At 41.1% G+C, this 17,995-nt stretch overlaps 1 protein-coding gene across 1 annotated transcript in view; it reads right to left on the bottom strand.

Annotated features, from left to right (window-relative positions):
* Positions 1-395: 395 nt before the first annotated feature.
* WNK2 (WNK lysine deficient protein kinase 2) overlaps positions 396-17,995 on the bottom strand; it is a 621,829-nt gene continuing 604,229 nt past the window's right edge. Inside the window, exon 26 of the mRNA XM_086939164.1 lies at positions 396-2,522. Coding sequence (XP_086795290.1) covers positions 2,178-2,522 — 345 coding nt within the window. The 3' untranslated portion in view covers positions 396-2,177. The remainder of the gene's footprint in view (positions 2,523-17,995) is intronic.

Genomic DNA, 17,995 nt, shown 5'->3' with positions numbered 1-17,995 from the left:
TTACAGTAACAGGTTTGGAGTAAACAAATGTAACACTTCCTAAAATGTTACCCAATTCTCAAGCTGTTACGCTTTTTAGGTGCAGACAGGATAAACAAATAAGTTTTCAATCCAACATAATAGTACCAAAGGACTATGGGTCCCCTACTTGATTTGCTCTGGTTTCGACTAATCCGTTTCTGTATAATTCATTACCACTGCATGATGCTCAAAGACTCGATTGCCATCAATACATTGTGGCCTAAAACACAATCTGCAGTCAAAAGAGTTTGCTCAAAAATGTTCTATTTGTAAAGTTGTCAATTGAAACACATCATTTAGACAGAGAGGTTTACCAATTATTAGCGTGAAGTTCTACGTAGTGGTTGACACGCGAGAGAAAAATAAGTTGTTTTCAACTGTTCGAGCACAAAATGTTTTATTTTTCTTCTTTAATATACAATCTCCTGGGGATTTAGTGCCACTGACGTGGTCAGTATCCAAGGGACGGGTACATTAACAGGCAAAAGCGTCTCTGAAGGCAAGATGTAATGCAAGCAGGAGTCATTGAGGTGGGAGCATGTTTTCCATCTTTGCTTGTGAAGCATACAGACCCGAATCTAAAAAACAAAGATGCACGAGAGAGAGAACAGAAATCTCTTACCACAAGTACCATGAATTGGCAGAAGAGACTGCGTAAATGTCTACAAAATTCAATTCTACATGAATTGATGGAACAACAATATTCAAGGGTACAACAAAACAAAACAAAAAATGACCATCAGACTGCTTAAAAGACTACACTGTAACTATACAATTCACAGCTTGGCAGCACAAGACCTGCCCGCCTTTTTGCAAATTCTGCAAACATATGGCAGGTGAAGTCTGAGTAATGTGCCTTCATTTGTACTTGTGCTCACAATGTCCCCTTTTTCGATCAAACCGTTAGTATGCAAATCAGAGCTGGAGCCTTTTTGACAATTAACTGTTGCAAAAAAAAAAAAAGAAACACATTCTAGTGAAATAAACCATAGAAGAGTGAAACTGTGAAAAGGGTATGCAAACAGGAGTGCCAACATACAGTGCCAGTCTATGTCCCTTTACAAATCGTGCCTGGTGATAATTATTGAACTTAAAAGGAAAAGTAAATGTAAAATTATCTGTAACGCTATCATAAACAACTGTACAATTGTACATAGGAATGGAGCTCAAAACAATACGCATGCATTTGCGTGGTGTGCTAATACTGATAAAGTGAAAAATGCTCTTAAAAACTAAAGCTCTCAGGTAAACAATGACAAAAACAGATGAATGGGTGCAGCTGCAACAGAAGTTATCCTAAAAACATTTTCAGATTGTAAGACCACTTACTCTCCGATATTCGAGAAAATCACAACTTAAAAGTTGAATGACCTTCAACACCTTTTACTAAAACAAAATTGTGAACATTTGGCTGTGAGTTAGCTATGGAAATGATACTAGGAGGGGGCAAGTGACAACCCAGTGCGGTAAAGAAAATAGATATCCACAACATTTTACAAAACAAAATATTACATAAAAGAATAAAATTTGCTTCATTTGTAAATGCTCTCATTTTAAAGCTATGTGTTTGTAGTCTTGAGTATGCCCAAACTGTTGTTCAAAAACTCAACAAAATTAATTTGTTCATCTGCCAATATCTGTACACATGTCATTAGTTAAAATAAAAGCATTTACATTAGAAAATCGAGCAGTGCAAGACAAATACTTTAAACAGTAAACCTTTGTATCTTTTTGTCGCAAATAAAAATAGATAGTCAGCAGATCATAAAATAAAATTCACCTTTCAAACATTTTTACATTTTTCCAGCTGAGGCTGGAAATCAAAGTCAAGGCACTGTACTTCTGCACGGCTAATATTTTCGAAATCGTCAATTCAAGTACATTAATTAGAACATTGCAAGTGTAAAACAGTGGATCGACGTATAATAAAGTGTCTTCAGCGATGGAAAAGAAGCAAATATTGCCATTGCAAACAACCTATTCCTGGTGTGAAATAATTTCACAGTGATTGCTTGATGTAGTGTATGGCTGTGAGCAGTGTCAGGCCTAAACTAGGGGACTGCATTGGAACCATACCCTCCATGGCATAGTGTATGGCAATTATTGGCTCGAACACTAAGAAAATGTCAAGTTGTCCCTCTTCAAAGGCGAAAAAGCTATGTGATGTTTATGTTCGTGCCAGGTTGGCCAAAAGCAGGGCTGATGACTGAGTGCTGCAATGGCACCGGACACTTCTTCAAGTCCGATTTGCTGAAAGCTGGCAAGGGTGCACTAGTCTGACCGCCTGCACTCCCAGGTTGTGCTATTGTGCCAGACCACTGTACACCAAACTTTGCAGTTGGAAAGCCTCCATATTGACAGTGAGGCATCCTGTAAGGGGGCACTGAAGCAGGCAAGGCTGTGCCTGGATTGGGTGCTGCAACAGTGGCCGCTAATGCTGCGGACAAGGGACAAGGCGTTGAGGCAATATACTTCTGTCCCAATGCTGCTCCTGAAGTGACCTACAAAAAAGAATAAATAAGTTTAAAAAAAGTTGAATTCGATAGTAGATTTTCAATCCTAATTTGAGAATGTTTATTTCATCTATCGAAAATGCTTACAATGAAGATCCAGCTGCCAGAGCCCTAGTGGATATCGGAATATCCGCATACAAAAATACCATAGGCAGAAAATCAACTACTGCAATAATGGTAGAGTAAGTGTATACTAGTAGGTACAGATTGACTATCCTTAATTCCATATCTTGAAAGTATATACACTGTTAAGGTAAATATATGTGGAGTTAAATGAAATGAAATGAAATGAAAAATTGCACTTCTATAGCGCGTAACTACCCGGAGGCCTCGCAGCGCTTTAAGAATAGTAAATCGGTACTTATGTACATATCACATAGTGACGGTTTCCACTGTCTCGGTATAGGCGAGTCAAAGTTTCAATAGCAAGAGCGTTCTTTGTTTCGCTAATAAATTTAGCACCATTTAAAACATTTTCAAGAAGCTTTCCGAAAAATAGTTCAGCCACCTCAGCTCCTTCCAGGAATGTTTTGAGTTGATCTGACAAGCGGGTGCAGAGAGACCACCCCTCCACTCCCCCCCCAAAAAAAGGAGGGTCCCAAAACACTTTTTACGCTTGCATTTTCCAAAGGAAAAGTTTGACGATGATACAGGAATTACACTAACTTCATCAGAAAGCTAGATTTTTATTCAGAGTGTGTTTTTCGTCATTTGGTGCAATTTTCTTTTGGAAAAATTACGATTCAAAATGTAGACATATTTGTGGGTGCAGGAACTTTTGGCAAAATGGAGCAGGTTGAATGATTTGGCCAGTGGCTCCGAGCAATGTGATAGGTGGCCGTAAAATGAAGAAAAATGTTGCGCCCACCATTACAGGACTCAACGGCTCCCCTAATAGGCTAAAAGAACAACACATTTTTTGGCACAGTTGTGGTGCAGTGGGAGTAAACAACCTACACCCTGAAGGCCATACAAGGTGAGGTGTTGGCCACAAATGTATTGAAGAAGATATTACCTTACGGTAAAAACAGTAGAACTTCGCAAAAAAACCACGACCATTTAAAAACAATAAAACCAGGAAAATTCGTCAGCTAAGCGCAACTGATAAAAGTATAACTTGCACTGCTGTGATGCACTGCTTATGACCTCACATTTCAGATCACTGATGACATCTGAAATCTATGGAAGTGCAGGTTATAGTTATGTCAATTACAAATAAATGGTGAAATTCCCTGGTTTTATGGTTTCTAAACAGTAGTGCTTTTTTAATTGAGTTTCTATGTTTTCTTAAATATATTTATGCTTTTACATATCTATCCTTACCTCCGTGGTATTGTCGTAAATGATTTTCTGGATGCAGTGTTTTTATGGTGAGATTTTTAAAACACAATATTCTGTTGGAAGATCCAGCTGATTAAGCAATATACATAAGTTAATGATAACTCACCCAAAGCTGCTCATATTACACAATCTTTATTTTGTTGTATAATAGTTATCACAGAAAAATGCATTTCAAAATTTGATTTGCCTGCTTTCCCCCTAGGTTGGTTGTGTTCCACCTCCCATGTTACTTTAACTCATTTGCTATTTGCTCTCAGGTATCTAACTGTTGGAAAGCTATGTGGTCTAAATGCCAAAACATATTCCAATGTACCATACCGTTAGCAATACAGAATGGTTTTCAAGGATCTATGTCACCAGATTTGGAACCCCTTTCCCTTAAACCTTTATTACAGGATCTTTTTATTCCACTTGCCTTTAAAGTTATACTCTCCTGCTGAAAAGATGCTTCCAGGTTATCTGAATTAACATGGTGAAACTTCATTTGTGATGAACATAAAATATCTACTGTTTCTTCCTTATCCATATGACAAAGCGAAATCAGATTTATATTGGTTGCCTTATCACTACATATTTTTCTTTGCGCTTACCGTTATCTTAATTAATTACTCTATCTTTTCTCTATTTTCATTACTATTCTTTCTCATGTTGTCTTCCTACCCTACCCCTTATTCCTTTCTTCTGCTGCTTCATTCTCTTCTCGCTCCTTTATATAAAAATAATCTTTTCTTATTGCATTTTTTTAATTGTGTCTTATAATACCTTTGATTGCATGCATTGTTGTATTGAAATGTTATACCTGTTATTATAATGGTTCCTCACTTTATTTTTGCTCAGTAAAAACGACTTAATAAAAAATAACGCTCTATAGTTTATTCATTTAAAAACACCTTTCTGTATTGTACTTGATGTAGAGTTGTATTGGTCTGAACAGTTTGTGATACAAGTTTATAAAACAAAGTTGGGTAGTAGTACAACTTTTAACCGGGTCAGTAGGGAATACTAAGGTGAGGCTGAGAAGCAGATGTACATGTCTATGCAGTGCAGCTCAAGTCCATCCCAAGACTCTGTAATGCAGGTTTAGGTGACTTTTGTGGCTGAGATGGATACCCCTCCTGATGCTGCCACACAGCCACGCCAGGAACCTCTGGAGAACAAAGTGCAATTATTTTTTGCCTACTTTGCCGCACAACACTGGTAGTATGCTCAAAGGCTGCACATATGCTAAAGGGATGAGCACAGATAAGGTGGTTGCAATGTTTTACTAGTCCGTGCAACAGCTTAAGTGTAGTAGCTTGCACAAAGTGATGAGTGACGCTGCTAGAAGATGTTTGCAGTTGTGGCACAGTGCAGAATGTTACAGTGTTTAGTGTGTAAAGCAGCACTTGGCGTACAGATGAGGCAACCTTTGGCAGCTACCATGCCTTTTTTCATGAATGACCCCGCTAGAAAGAACATGGCCACCATATCTTGCTGTCCAAAGGTGGAGGGTGTAATTCCAAAGAGTGGGATTTAGTTAGGTAGAGGGGATAAGCAGAGTCTGACTGGGACAGAAAATAGGCCCAGGGCATGGCTAAAAAAGTCTTACGTTTGCAAATTGGGGCACTTTAAAACTTGTAAAGACATGCTGTACAAGTGTTTTGCAAAGTATGGGAGACTGCAGTAATTTCAATTTGATGCCGGATAGGTTTGTTTTGATATCTGGGAAATCAACAGTAAAAACAGGCCCACCACATCCTAAACAGGCCCACCAACAGCCAAAAATCCACCCAACACACTGACTTTCCAGCCAGCTCATAGGGCACTGCTCGATTGCCCTACGGGCCAGTCCGACTCTAGGGATAAGGAGATAATTCCTTGGGGCTACAGAAAAGATACCAAATTCAATGGAAACTTCCTCTCTAGTGGGATCACAATAAGGAACCATGAAAAGATGTGAGGGGACTCCAACAGACATTGGACAAGCAATAAGTCCTAGTAATTAAAAAAAAAGCCCACAGTTACTTACAGTTACCCCCATAAGGGCTGCCCATGTTTCTAAACTGTACATATGTTGTCAATATATGTAGGTGGACGATCGTACTTGTCCTATCACATATTTATTTTACAATTACAGGTTTAGTCTGAAGTCCGAATACACTAGTAATAAGTAAGCTGCATTATTACTCCCTTGTAATAAATTGATGCAAGTGGGTAGTGACATCACACTGCTAGCCACGTGTGTCCATGCTGCTGGTTTGAGTGTTCCCTCCTCCCTCTATAGGCTTCAGATACCAGCAACACTGGCAGCAGCGCTACTGTCTGAGCATGCAGACACTCTTCTGACAGGCACCTGGGTGGTCGACCTCCTTCATGCTTCCTCTTCTAAGATGTCAAGCTGTATACAAATAGACAGACCTGGGGAAGCCACTAGCCATGGTGTGTTAATTCTAATCAAAATCCCTTTAGTCTAGTGGTGTGCAACAGTCATATGGCAAGTAATTATCCTTCCATGGCCCAACTGACAGCTCCAAGCTAATGAATAAAGCCATAGCTGGGTCTTAGCTGTAAAGAAAGAAGAGGGTGAGCTTTGCCCCACTACGTAGAGGCAAGACCCAGCCAAAAACTCTGCGATTACCCAAGGCCAGGCCTGACTAGCAAATTCAGTCCTGTGTTTATTGCACACAACAACTAGCAATTCTCTGTCACCATCTGAGAAGCAAAACGGTCAATCCAAGAATGAAGAGAAAAATCTAGGAATAAATGATTTACTGATGCCGTAGCTAGGACAAAATTCGAGCTCTCTGGGGGGGTGGGTTTGGGGGGGGGGGTGTTGACACCCGCTTCAGCATCATGATATTCTCCCTGATATCCACTAACAGTAGACAAACTGTGTATGGGAGGGATCACAAAACATTTTCCTTAAAAGAAACGTGATGTAAAATGGAATAGGTCTATGGAAGGCAACATTTATCTGCTCTATTTTTTATAGAGTAGCCAAATTAATCCCACTGCACATTGGGATGACATAACATTATTTTGCATCTTTTTTAAGAAGGAAAAACTAAAGACAATGTGGCTTCTAACAAGCTGAACTCATTCAGTGCCGACACTGCACTTGTAACTGCTTCCGTGCGGCGCAGATTCTTCCCCGGTGCTGGACATTCCAGAACAGGGTGTGGTCATGACGGAACCATTCCGTCATCAGCACAGCTCAACCGTGACTGATGACGGAATGGTTCCGTCACCAGCATCGAAGGGGTTAAGAATCCCAGAGGCTGACAGCCTTCTCATCATGGTCAGAGAGGCTGGCAATTTTAAGCAACTTTCTAAGAAGATCATCAAACACTACTGTGTTTGAGGATAATTTTGTTTGAAGCCCTGCAATTTCAGTGTATTTTTTGGCTCTTCTCAATTTCTTTTGAGGACTACTATGGTTGGCGTGAAATTTTGTGGTAAGTGCCACTTACTTCTCTGTTTTTTTGCTGAGGTGTTTACCACCTCACTTGTCCTTTTGGGTCACCATGCCAGATGTTTTTTTATAGGTGTCCTTCTGGTGGGGAAGGAGGAATAATTCATGGACAGACTAGCATGGTTAGCCTTCTAGCATCTGGATTTTCAATTTATCAAGAAGTTCAAAATATGTTTACAAATTGCACACACCAGACTAGATTAGATCTTATTTTTCTGCTAATGAATTTGGATCCCATCTGTCAAATGGGGTATTCTTTAGCTTGTGTCTCTATGGCTTATGGATACCAGATAAAATCCCATGACAGGTGAGGAAACAGTATTTACCTTTAATTTTGATTCTCAGACTTTAGGATTCTTCATCAATACATAAAGATTAATCTTCTCTCCCTGTTTTTCATGACCTTGAGCAAACAATTCAGTTGTACCTTCAACTGAATTGTCTTCAAAAAACAAAAAGGCGCACGGAGGCAGCAATGATGATGGGAACGAGGAGACTTTATGGAAGTCTTAAAGAGGACATTTGAGCTAGCACCGAGTCATTCAGGCTGTTACATAATTCATTTTCCCTTTAATTTGGCATGTAGAGCTAGTCTGCCTTTTATGGATTCATGGTCATGCAACGCATCTGCTTAGAAATATTGTTTTAAAGGGCATAAACCTCCACAGTGCCCTCCTGCTGGTTCCCTCATTATTTTAAGAACATATTAGCACATGCCCTTGATCTGCTAGGGCCAACTGAGTGAGGTCAGGGGTAATTTATTTTGGAACACCTTCTTTCCTGTTTGTGTAAAATATCTGTATTGGCATTAAAGGAAGCAGATTTCATACTGAAATCTATCTCCTGTGGTCTCCCGCTTGGGCATACAAATACTGGCATAAGTACATAAGATTAACTTCTGCTCTTTAATAAATTGTAAAATTTGCTATTCATAAGGGGACAGTTTCTTTTTAGTAATATTGGGAAAGATTAATTTGGACCTAAAGGAATGGTTTCCTGAAATTAGTTTAAGAAGGGTTACAATTTCTATAGTCTAATTATTACATAGACCCTATAACAATATTAGTGTACAGTATTTTATTAAAGCAAACTCATTTGTAGAACATGGTAGCTTAATGACAATTGGGAAAACGCAATACTGCTCCTGCATGCAAGGTAGTAGTGTGTCTTAACTACTATAGTAAACCAGACAGCCGTCAGTACAGCATATTTTCATGAATTGTCTGAAGATGACAGAGTTCAAATAACCACGAGTTCTAAGAACCAAGGTTCTAAAGCTAGAGTTGATCACAAAATATTTATCTTCCCAAAGATTATTTATATATTTAAAGTGTTTAGTCTGAGAAAGTCAGTTTAAAGTGTGTACTTCATCAGTTATTATCCCGTATTAAAACAACTTCCTCATTGTGCAGATACGCCCATATAGGAAAAGGTTGTGGTTTTAAAAATTGTTTATGTAACAGGCGGGGATGGACTGGCAGTAATTCTTAGAAAGGATTGGGACATCTTGTCAAAATAAATTGAGTTGGCAGGTCCTATAGAGGCAATGTCCGTTTGTATTGGAATCTCTCCCACCTCCTCTTATGCGGGCCTGTTGGCCGGTGCGGTTTGATATGATTGCAGACTTATCCTTAAAATACTCTAATTTCCTAGTTCTCTGGGACTTCAATGTCCATATGGTTAAGGATAACTGCCCATTGGCCCTCCAACTGGCTGACATTCTCAACGGGCTAAACCTGGCACAAACGGTGACTGCACCTACCCACGTAGCCTGCCTCACGTTGAATTTGATTTTCTCCAACGTCCACATCATGAAAGTGCTTGATCCGTTACCGATGACCTGGACGGATCATCACTTAGTTCCCTTCACCCTCTATAGTTCGGTCGGCACTAATCAGTCCAGTATGGAGGCTGAAGAGAGAAGAAATTGGTGGAGGGATACATCTGAGCGTATGGGCACAGAATTACAGGAAACGCTCCCATTACTTATAGGAGATCCCAATCAAGACGTGTCTGCCTTTGATGACTGGATTATCTCAGCCCTTGATGAAGTAGCCCCCGTCAAAACCTTGAAACCGGCTAGAAAAAAAACATCAGCTTTATGGTTTTCGCTAGAAATCCGCCAGGAGAAAAGCTTATGCAAGCGACTTGAGCGTCTTTGGCGGAAAAAGTATGACCTAGAGGCTAAGAACACATATAGAATAGCATTAAAAAGATTCCACAGGATAAAACGCAATACCCTGAAGGAATTTTTTGCAGATCAAATAAAAGCCTCAGACAACTCTTAAAGAGAAGTTTAAGATTGTGCAGGGATTTATGAAGCCACAAGTCTTAAAGAGCACGATTACCCCTTAAGTTAGTCTATGTGAAGAGTTAGTCAGATTTTTTCCCTGAAAAAAACAGAATTTCGGCCTTTTAGCCTAGAAGCCTCTATGATGGAACTTCATAAACTTAAGTCCGGCTCACTGGCTGATCCCTGTCCTCCTAGGTTTTATAAACTTCTTGCTTTCTGGTTGAACCCCATCCTTAATTTTATCTGGAATTCTTCTCTGAAAGAAGGCGTCTTTCCTACAAGGTGGAAAACAGCTTTTGTGCAACCAATTCTGAAGAAAGAAGATGCAGACCCGGCAGACCTAAAGAATTTTAGACCTATTTCACTTCTCTCTGCACCGGCTTAGATACTTGAGAAGGAAGTTAAAAAACAACTGGCCGAATTCTTAGAGTCCCACAATCTTTTGCATGACTCCGAGTCTGGCTTTAGGTCAGGTTATAGCACTGAAACGGCCTTGCTGGAAGTGGCAGAAACTATAATGGAAACAGTGGACCAGGGTAGCTGTGCGATGTTGGTGCTGCTGGACGTGTCCGCAGGATTCAATACTGTGTCACACCAGATCCTCCTAGAAAGACTTGCGCTTTTGGGAGTGGCGGGACTACCTTGAGCTGGTTCCGCTCCTTCTTGGAGGGAAGGTCCCAAAAAGTGTTCTTACGACCACACGTGTCCTCTTCCAGCCCCTTAGTATGTGGATTCCCGCAGGGCTCAGCTTTGAGCCCAACTCTCTTTAATGTTTATTTAGCCCCTTTAGCTCCAATCATTGGACAACTAGGGGTGAAGGTCATCTCTTATGCTGATGACACTTAATTTGAAGAATTACTGAAGAGTCTTCCAAGTGTAGCAGGAAGATAAAAAGTAATAAGAGAATAAAAGGTACGCAATAAACAAAATTGTCCAGAACCAAACACAGATGAGCTTGCTTTAACCCGGTCACTTAATAAAGTTGTGAGGCAGAAAGAAACTGCTTGGACTGACAATTAGTATGGAAAGGTTGTTGACCCAATCTGCTTTGGAAATGTTGGCACCACAATGGAATAAGAATGTACACTATACGCACTAGGTAGCAATTTCACCATGTTGGAAAATATCTGACCTTGCTTTGCAGTTTAGGATGTACCATGAACAGCTGTAATACATAAACTACCCATTAGGGCAGACAACGCAGGTTGCAACTGAGGACAACATGAACCAGAAAGTCAGAAAATCACAATGAAGCTTGTAATACTGTGAGCTCGTGTACCTGGAACCTCAGTGAGGACTTGAGTTCCTGTACCCATAGGATGCAGGACGATGACACCAATGGCAGTTGCATTATAACCTGTAAAACTGATAGGCCGTATGTTAGAAATAGGGTTCCTGGTTGACCATGGTGAGCGCCTGGTCAAGCAGTAACCACAATCCTAGTCATGGTAAGGCATCAGCAATCCCCAAATTAACCTATGTTTACCCTCTGGTAGCTTGGCACAGTTGTCAGGCATAACTTGAAGATAATGTGTAAAGTTTTTGTGCAACACTTCAAACAGTGAAACAGTGAAAACACCACACAAAATGATCCAACACTAGTTTAAAACAATAGGATACATTGTAATAAACAAAAGAGGACCAACATTACAACAATTTAATAAGTAGAACTTGAGATATTGAATTTCAAAGTCAAAAAAGCACCTAAAGGCAAAAAGATATCTGATCACACGAGACCACGACAAAGTCAAAAGTTCAGGCCAACCGCTATAGAGTGCAGGCCGACTCCAGGGACCCAGTTAGGCCTGCTGAGCAAAATGACCTTAATCTTGGATGTGTTGAAGATGCGTGGTGCAGTCGAGGCAATGTTGATCCACTCAGCAGCGGGGTTGCAGCGGTTCCGATGAGAGGGTAGCTGCGATATGGAGATTCGTTATCGAGGCTGCGGTCAACAGGAATGCCAGGACCATGACACTGGGAAGAGGAACATGATGTGGTAGTTCCGAAGGCAACACATCTGGTCCGAGCCACGCAGCATTAGCGATGCTTTGGTGCCGATCCACACAGCAGAGGCAATGTGCTGGCTCTGATCTGCGTAGCAGAGGCGATGCATCAGTTCTGGTTAGTGCAGCAGTGACAATGTGTCACTTCGACAGAGGATGCGTTAGTTCTGCTGCAGAAAACACCTTAGTGGTGTGCAACAATTGGTTCTGTAGAGAAGTGCAATATTTCTTTTTACCAAGCCTTATTTATCTTCTGATGGACTAGGAATTGCCAATTAAATAGTACAACACAGATGGTTACTAGGCAGAAACTCTAACTGACACACAAACGAGATTGAGCACGGTATATTATCAATCATATATCGTGGAGCAACACAGATAATGACATATCAAGAAAACACACAAGACTGTCATGTTAGATATACAATAACAAAAGTAAATATTTGACAATGTGTACCAAACATGAAAAACATTTTAACATAAAATACACAAATGACTCAGTTGGGTGTCTGTTAGAAACACATATGTATCCTAATTTCTTGGATGTGAAGTATGCAAGACACTGATACGGAACACCTATAGGTATCGTCAACGTTGCGACCCATTAAGTTGTGTGTTCATACCAAACATCACCATGCGTCTTCATGGACTGGAGTGGCACTACTTGGCAATGCAGACTCACAGATGGTAGAGTCCAGGTGCAGAAGCAGGGTGGTTGGAAGTCTTTTGCCCCGGAGACTTCAGAGCAGAAGGCCAGTCAACTAGCCTTTGGAGTCCCTTTCGGTTTTGGGTTCATGTGATGCAGGTCCTCTCCTTCACACCCAGGCAAGAGGGCACCACGCAGCATGTCAGCACAGCAAAGCAGGAGTCCAGCAGAGTGGCAGTCCTTTTCAGAAGCACAGCAATCCTTCCTGGCAGTATCCACAAGCACTGTACTGAAGTGGTGGTGTCTGAGGTCCAGTACTTATACAAAGGGGTGCCCTAGAAGTGGGAAGACTTCCAAGACAAGTCTTTGAAGTGCACAGATGTTCTGCCCTGGCTCCAGACTAACTACAGGGGGGTATGCAGACACTTGTGTGGGGACAGGAGACAGCCCATTCAGGCTGGGTCCGACTAGGTCCAGCTCCTCACTCCCATTTTGCCAGGATGGCCCATCAAGTCACACCTAAGCTCCCATTGTGAGACGCTGTCTAGGAGAATACAACAGCCAGCTGTTACCCACCCCTGATATGTGACCAGAGACAGGCAGCAGGCACCAAATTGCTAAAGCAACAAAATTACAAATGTGGCATTTCCAGAATTGCAATTTAAAATCCGACCACCATAAGTTAAGATTTTAATTTGGGATTCCAGAGACACCAAACCTGAAGGGGTCATCTCTTCCCATTTGGAAATTACTCTTACAAAATGTAAAAAGGCAACTTCAATGGTATCCTATGGGAGAGACAGTTATCACTTCCAGGACATGTAACAATTAAAAATACATGCCCTGCTTTTTAAATTCATTGTGCCATGCCCTCTGGGCTGTTCAAGGCCTCCCCTTCGGGTGACTTGTATTAATTAAAAAGAAAGTTTTGGGCCAGGCAAGAGGTTTACCTTGCCAAGTCGACGTGGCAGTTTAAAAACAACAGATACAGTCTCTGACATGGCAGTCATAAAACACGTTTAAAGGGCTACTTTAGTGGTGGCACAATCAGTGCTGCCGGCCCACTACTAGGATTTAATTTTCAGGCACAGGTAGTGCACATTACTAGGGACTTATAAGTAAATTATGGATACGCCAAAGTTACGACATTTTAGGGAAAGAGCACAACCACTTTATCACTCGTTAGCAGTTGTAAAGTGTGCCGAATCCGCAATATAGGAGGTCTGAGGGCAAAAAGTTAGGGGAAACCATGCCAAGGATGACACTGTACTTCATCAAAGAGGACTATTCCTGTAAGAATTCGCTGTGGCCCTCAACTTATTTCTTCCCTTTTCTCAGAACAGATTCTTTTTGCTACTAGTTAAACCATCCCAAAATTTAACTAACAAGCCAAACTAGGAACTTGTTTACAACTAGGGTATAAGTCCAAGAACTTCTGCTTAATTTACATATGTATAACTCTAGAATTGAATATCCACAAAAATGGTTAAACTACGAAGATCTTATCCTTCCAGTAATAATAATAACTTTATTGTATGATTAATGAAAATCTTTGCAATGACTCTTTTAAAAAAACATTGGAGTGGATACATAATCAAGAGTTTTACAAAAACAGTTAAAAACAGTAAAAAAAGAGGGTAAAAGATGTGGACGAAAGATCCGTGCAAACTGATGCAATACATTGTGTTTGTAAAAAGAAAAAAAGCATTTCGAGGTTTACTGAGTCTTTGTTAATCCAAAGAGAGTTTCTTAAGATGCAAAAGCGAGTCTTATTGAGTCAAGTTCAATCGCTGGCCTCTGGGTTTTGGATTGTGTTAACTGTTTTCATGAAGCGCACTAGGCTGCAGGCTAATTGAATATCTTCTCCCTTGAAGCTAATCAGCAAGGCTTGTCTGCGAGTTCGCACACCTTTTTGATTCCAGAGCTGTGTTAATTTGCCCCTTCGAGCACTGTCTAGAGCTTTGCAGCTACATAACACGTGCAGAAGGTCCTCCTTTGGATATTCGCAAAGCCTGCAATTGGCGTTTCCATGGGGGAAGACGCACTTTTGACGGAATTACCCCCATCCTCAGCCGCAGGAAATCTTCCTTCACCTTCATTGAGAAGCTGGTGTTGAGGTATGGCTAAGGTAGGGCGCTAGTGTAGCATTGGATCACGAACCACCCATGTGATCTCCTGGTTAGTGCGGCTTTGTCTTCTTCCATGGAAAGAATTTTTACTGACTTGTTGACATGGCGCTTGAAGCACTTGTGTGAACAGCTCGAGTGCCAAAGGTCTTCCAATGCAAGGGATTTTATAGCTGCTTGAAGGTACACCATTGCGGGGATCCCTTATTTGTCTCCTGCTCTTTCCAAAGGTGGGCGTTCAAAGGAGTCTGGTTCAGCATTCTTTATTTTGTGCCAGCATTTAGCCTATGCGCCTTTATGTGCTATTTGCTGCTTCTGTAAACCAAACTCCAGCCTTAACTGTGCTGGGGAGGTGTAGGGGGGGAGTGAGAAGAGTATTCAGAGTGTTTTACTGACCACATTGTCTAGAGTGTCCTCATCTCTCCCTCTCATACATTCACTGCCATATGCTATTGATGGTAGTAATTTTGCGCGAAATATGTCCAGCAAGGGGATTAAGTTTGGGCCCGATATTTTGTTCTTGATATTTTTTAAAGCTATGGCCAATGAAATCCCTCTGTTTTTTATTGTTGTTGCGTGTCGCTGGAATGAGCCGTTGGAATAAAACATTGTCCCCAGATATTTGTATTCCTTAACTGTTTCCATTTTGAGGTTGTGCAGAGACCATTGAAATGTTTGCTTTTTTGATTTTTGATTAAAAACCATCACCTTCGATTTTTCCATGTTTATGGTCAGGCCATTTTTATCCGAGAATGTGCTTGTTGTATTAATAAGATGTTGCAGGCCTACTGGGGTGTGGCTGATTAGTATCAGATCGTCTGCATATAATAAGTTCAACAGTGTAAGCCCCCCTAGCTTTGGGGAGTGATGGTTGCAGTTGTCCAGATCTTTAGAAAGGTCAGACACAAAAAGGTTGAACAGGGTCGGTGCAAGGACGCATCCCTGTTTCAGCCCTTTTGTGGTCAGAATCTCTTAGGATAAACAATTGCCGGCCCCCAGTTTTATTTGGATCCAAGTATCTGGATGTAGTAAGATCAATAAGTTGAGCAATTTGTTGTCCACCTCCCACTTTGAAAGTTTTGACCACAATTTCCCTCTATCAATGCTATCAAAAGCTGCTGAGAAGTCGATGTAGCATGCATATAATTTTTTTTGTGTTTAATGGCAGCATCTATCAGCAAGGAGAGGGCTAGGATGTTTGTCGAGGTCCCTAGATTTTTTTGGAATCCAGTCTGGTTTATGGGGATTAATTTTTTTGTTTGACGCCCAGGAGGTTAGTTCTTCCAAGAGCAGCCCTGAAAAGTATTTTGCATCTATATTTATAAGAGCTATGAGTCTGTAGTTCTTAGCCTCATTCTTGTTGCCTTTTTTATAGATTGGAGCTATTATTGAACCCCTCCAAGAGGACGGAAATTGTTCAACCTTCCAGATTTCTACAAAGAGCGGGAGGAGTTGTTCCGCCCAATAGGTTGGGTCTTGTTTATAGACAATGGGAGGGATTCCATTTGGACCTGGGGCTCCCTCTTTCCGTCCTTTCACAATTCGTCCCTTCAGTTGTTCAATCGAACTTGGGAAGTCGGTGTCAGCAGCTAGGGGCTTAAGGGCCATCGCGGTCGGCTTACAGAGTTCCGGGTTTCGGTGGCCCATGCTTGGTACTTCATCATTAAAGTGTTGGAACAGATAGTTCACCCAGGATACCTCTGTGATGTGGGAGTTCACTCCAGGGGCATTCGGATTATCTATTTTGTTAACAGATTTCCAAAATCTTGCACTGTTGTTATTTTTTTGAATCGTAGAGAAGTTTTGAGCAAGGTTTTTCCGTGGCTTCTCGTTTGATTCGCCACAGGATTTTATTCTTTTTACACTTTAGTGATCTCAATTTAGATGGTAAGTCATTGTCGCTCCCAGCTTTCCGCAGCTCGCGAAGTGTTCTGTTGATAGCTGTTTTTGCTGCCCTTAGATTAGGCATTAGAGAGGATTGAGAGTAATTTTTTGGGTTGCTTGTCGGGCTAGACGATGTTTTTTTTTGGCTTGTCCATACCCGGTTTTCTTTAGCGACATTTTGCTTAGTGTTCTTTAGGCCAAAGGATTTCAAGAAGGACTCCCAGGCGAGTATTTTGCTATCGTTCAGCTCAGCAGCACTTTCCCAGCACATCTTTGCTTCTTGCATTAATCGTACTGGGTCGCTAGTGTTGCACTTAATTCTGTTGCATTTTGCTGAGATCGTCAGCTTTGGGCCATTTGCTAAAAGTGTTAGCGCTGTCCCTTGTGCCCTCAGTGACAGTTCTTGCGGGAGGTGGTCACTGCAGTCAGATATTCCGATTTTAAAATCTTGTACTAATGCGAACAGTGAAAAAGACAAGAAGTGTAGTCGATCGCCGATGATGTAACCGAGTTGTGGAAGGTTGCTGCTTGGGGACGATCCCCCGGTGTTCGCCCATTTGCCGAGATCAGACCCAAATTGGTTAGATCTTCTGTTAAGCTTTTTGATAGATTAGTTTGTTTGCCCCAGGGGCACACTTCCAGAGGCGGAATCCCCCTGACATGCAAATAATCTTCTATTGGATAGTTCTTCCCTGATGATTTTGAAAGGAACATATTAAAGTCTCCTGAGACAATAAGGTTCGGGTTGTCCACTACCGTTATTAGTTTGTTCAATTCTGTCACCAGGGCAGTGGCCCACTTATGTTTTCCCTTTGGGTGCAGATAGGTATTAACCAGGATAACTTCTTGCCTATTGGAACCCGGTATTGAGATTTCCAGCTGGACTGCGGTGATCCCGTTTTCAGTTCCTGAAATATTTTTATTTAGCAGTTCTTTTACGTGGTTAATTGTTTGTATCGAGGTGTATATCGTTAAACCACCTTTCTCATGACCAAATTTTGAGGTTCTCCTTGCTGGGAGGTGGTATGTTTTAAATCCCTGAAGATGGAGCGGTTCTGCTGACCAGGTTTCTTGTAACAGTATTAAGTCATACTGCTGAAAATATAGCAATAGATCCTTGTTGGTGATTTTTGCTCTTAGACCGTTTATGTTCCAAGAACACAATTTAAGCGACCGATTTGTATTTAAGGGGGTACCAATTCGTTCTGCAGATTGTCATTGGCTGCACTGTCTGAAGTTAATTGTTTTTGCAATCCAGTCCCATTCTTGTTTTTGGGTTGGAAGACCGTTAGTTATTTGCAGAGGGGGTGCACCAACCTTTCGTTCAATTGAGCATCCTCGTGCTCCTCTCACCATTGATTTTGTGGGAATATCTGGACGGTGTTTGCTCAAATTCAAATTAGCATTTTCTTGTAGATTGCGTCGTAGTGGAGCTGGGTAGCCTGGGTTGAAGAATGGTTTGATTCGAATCCCCCATGCTTTTAATTGCTTTTCCTCTCTTAAGATTTTTTTCACCGATTCTCCAGAGTTCCAGATTGTTTTTGTTATTTCCTGCTCAGATAGATGTTTGAGAGTGATGAATTTGACAGCCTCCAAGTCTTGAGTAGTTAGCGTAGCTAAAGATGTAATAGAGTTCAACACTCGTAAGATATTCCTTCGATTTAAAATATCTTCGCGACCTTTGGATCTGTAGTCCGGAATGAAGAGTATTATTTTG

This window comes from Lissotriton vulgaris, chromosome 9, assembly GCF_964263255.1.
Source record: "Lissotriton vulgaris chromosome 9, aLisVul1.2, whole genome shotgun sequence".
Lineage (NCBI taxonomy): Eukaryota > Metazoa > Chordata > Amphibia > Caudata > Salamandridae > Lissotriton > Lissotriton vulgaris.
The sequence above is the reverse complement of the archived record's forward strand: the minus strand, read 5'-3'. Positions and strand labels throughout refer to the sequence as shown.